This window comes from Mandrillus leucophaeus, unplaced genomic scaffold (genome assembly GCF_000951045.1).
Source record: "Mandrillus leucophaeus isolate KB7577 unplaced genomic scaffold, Mleu.le_1.0 Scaffold8, whole genome shotgun sequence".
Taxonomy (NCBI): Eukaryota; Metazoa; Chordata; class Mammalia; order Primates; family Cercopithecidae; genus Mandrillus; species Mandrillus leucophaeus.
In genome coordinates, this window is record NW_012108696.1 from 4,561,663 (window position 1) to 4,563,048 (window position 1,386).

Here is a 1,386-nt window from a genome sequence, read left to right on the forward strand (position 1 = left end):
AAAAAAAAAAAAAAAAAAAAAGAGGATTTTGAGGCCCAGAAAGGCTGAGGAGCCCAACCTAAGTTATCCATCTGAATCAACCCCTGGCTGAGCTTTACTTATTTATCTCCTTTGTGGCCTATCACCTTCCACCAGAATGTGAGCTGCACTGGGGCAGACAGGGAGCTCTGTCTATTTGATTCTTCCCTGTATCTCCAACTTCTAGAACAGGGCCTGGTATGCAGTAAGTGCTCACCATTTGTTGAATGCATGAAGTGGCAGAATTGGGATGTGCACCCAGGCAGTCTGGTTCTGGTTCAGACTGTTGAATTAAAACGCCACCTCCTCCAGGAAGCCTTCCCTGAACCCCTCTCTGCATCCACCCTCCCCAGGGCTCTCACAGTGGCCCGAGCATCCCCCATCACAGCCCTGGATGCAGGGCTGGTGGCTGATGCCCTGGCCAACCCCTCTCTGGTCTGTGGGCTCCGGTGGTGGCTGTTGACTCAGTGGTGTTAGCAAGGATAAGGAGGTTTTCCAGCCTCTGCTCCCTGCTGGGGGACTCACCAAACACGAAGTTGTCGGGCCGAAAGATCTGACCGAAGGGGCCGGAACGGACAGAGTCCATGGTGCCGGGTTCCAGGTCCACCAGCACCGCTCTGGGGACATAATTCCCTCCTGCAGGGAAACAGATGGAGGGCAGTTTGGTGCGTGCCAGGAACCACAGGCGCCCGGTAGCATCCTGTTCCCTCCCAGCTGCCCCTCCCCACCTGGAAGGGGCCTCCTTCGCCCTACCTGTGGCCTCGTTGTAGTACACGTTGATCCTCTCCAGTTGCAGGTCACTGTCCCCATGGTATGTGCCTGTGGGGTCGATGCCATGTTCGTCACTGATAACCTCCCAAAACTAGAGAGAGAGGTGGTCGGAAGAGTTGAGAGAGGGGAAGCCGGTGGCCAGGCGGACGAGTACCGCCAGCCCCCAACTACCTCCCCAGCTGCCACCTCTCCCCCAGCAAGGTGAACGGGGGACCTAGAGGCATGCTGTCGGGGCGAGGATGAGGCAGCAAGAAGGAGCGGTGGGGGCGGGGTGCAGCCGAGTCAGCACCCAGCGGGGCCGGCTGGTGCCAGCGCACCCAGGCTGCAGCCCGGGGGAGGCATGGGGGTTCTTTGTGCGTGAGGAGGGGACAGTGGCCCAGCTGTGGGCCCAGCTGTGACAGGCGGACAGAAGGCTGGCTCCCACTCTCCGCAGCCTCTTTGTTCCCAGCCTGGCCCTGCCACCCCCACCCCGCGACCCTTCCCCCACGGCCCCTGGGACGCGCTGGCCTCCTGGGGACCTCATTCCTCTCCAAGGCTCCCAGGTTGGGGGGTACTCCGGGGACCGACCCCGCGCCGCTCCCCGGGGTCGCTGCTTCC

The 1,386-nt window shown here is 60.8% G+C and overlaps 1 protein-coding gene across 7 annotated transcripts in view; it reads right to left on the bottom strand.

The window, feature by feature from the left end:
- Positions 1–1,044, bottom strand: part of TUBB4A (tubulin, beta 4A class IVa) — a 6,893-nt gene extending 5,849 nt beyond the window's left edge. The window contains exons 1-2 of one of the 7 annotated variants that reach the window (XM_011967429.1): positions 772–1,044; positions 544–654 (exon numbers count right to left, since the gene is read on the bottom strand). In XM_011967429.1, coding sequence (XP_011822819.1) covers positions 544–604 — 61 coding nt within the window. In that variant the 5' untranslated portion in view covers positions 605–654; positions 772–1,044. Of the gene's footprint in view, positions 1–543; positions 660–767 lie in introns of all 7 variants that reach the window. The other 6 variants (XM_011967430.1, XM_011967434.1, XM_011967433.1 and 3 more) reach the window with 6 other exon arrangements.
- Between the last annotated feature and the right edge of the window lie 342 nt (positions 1,045–1,386).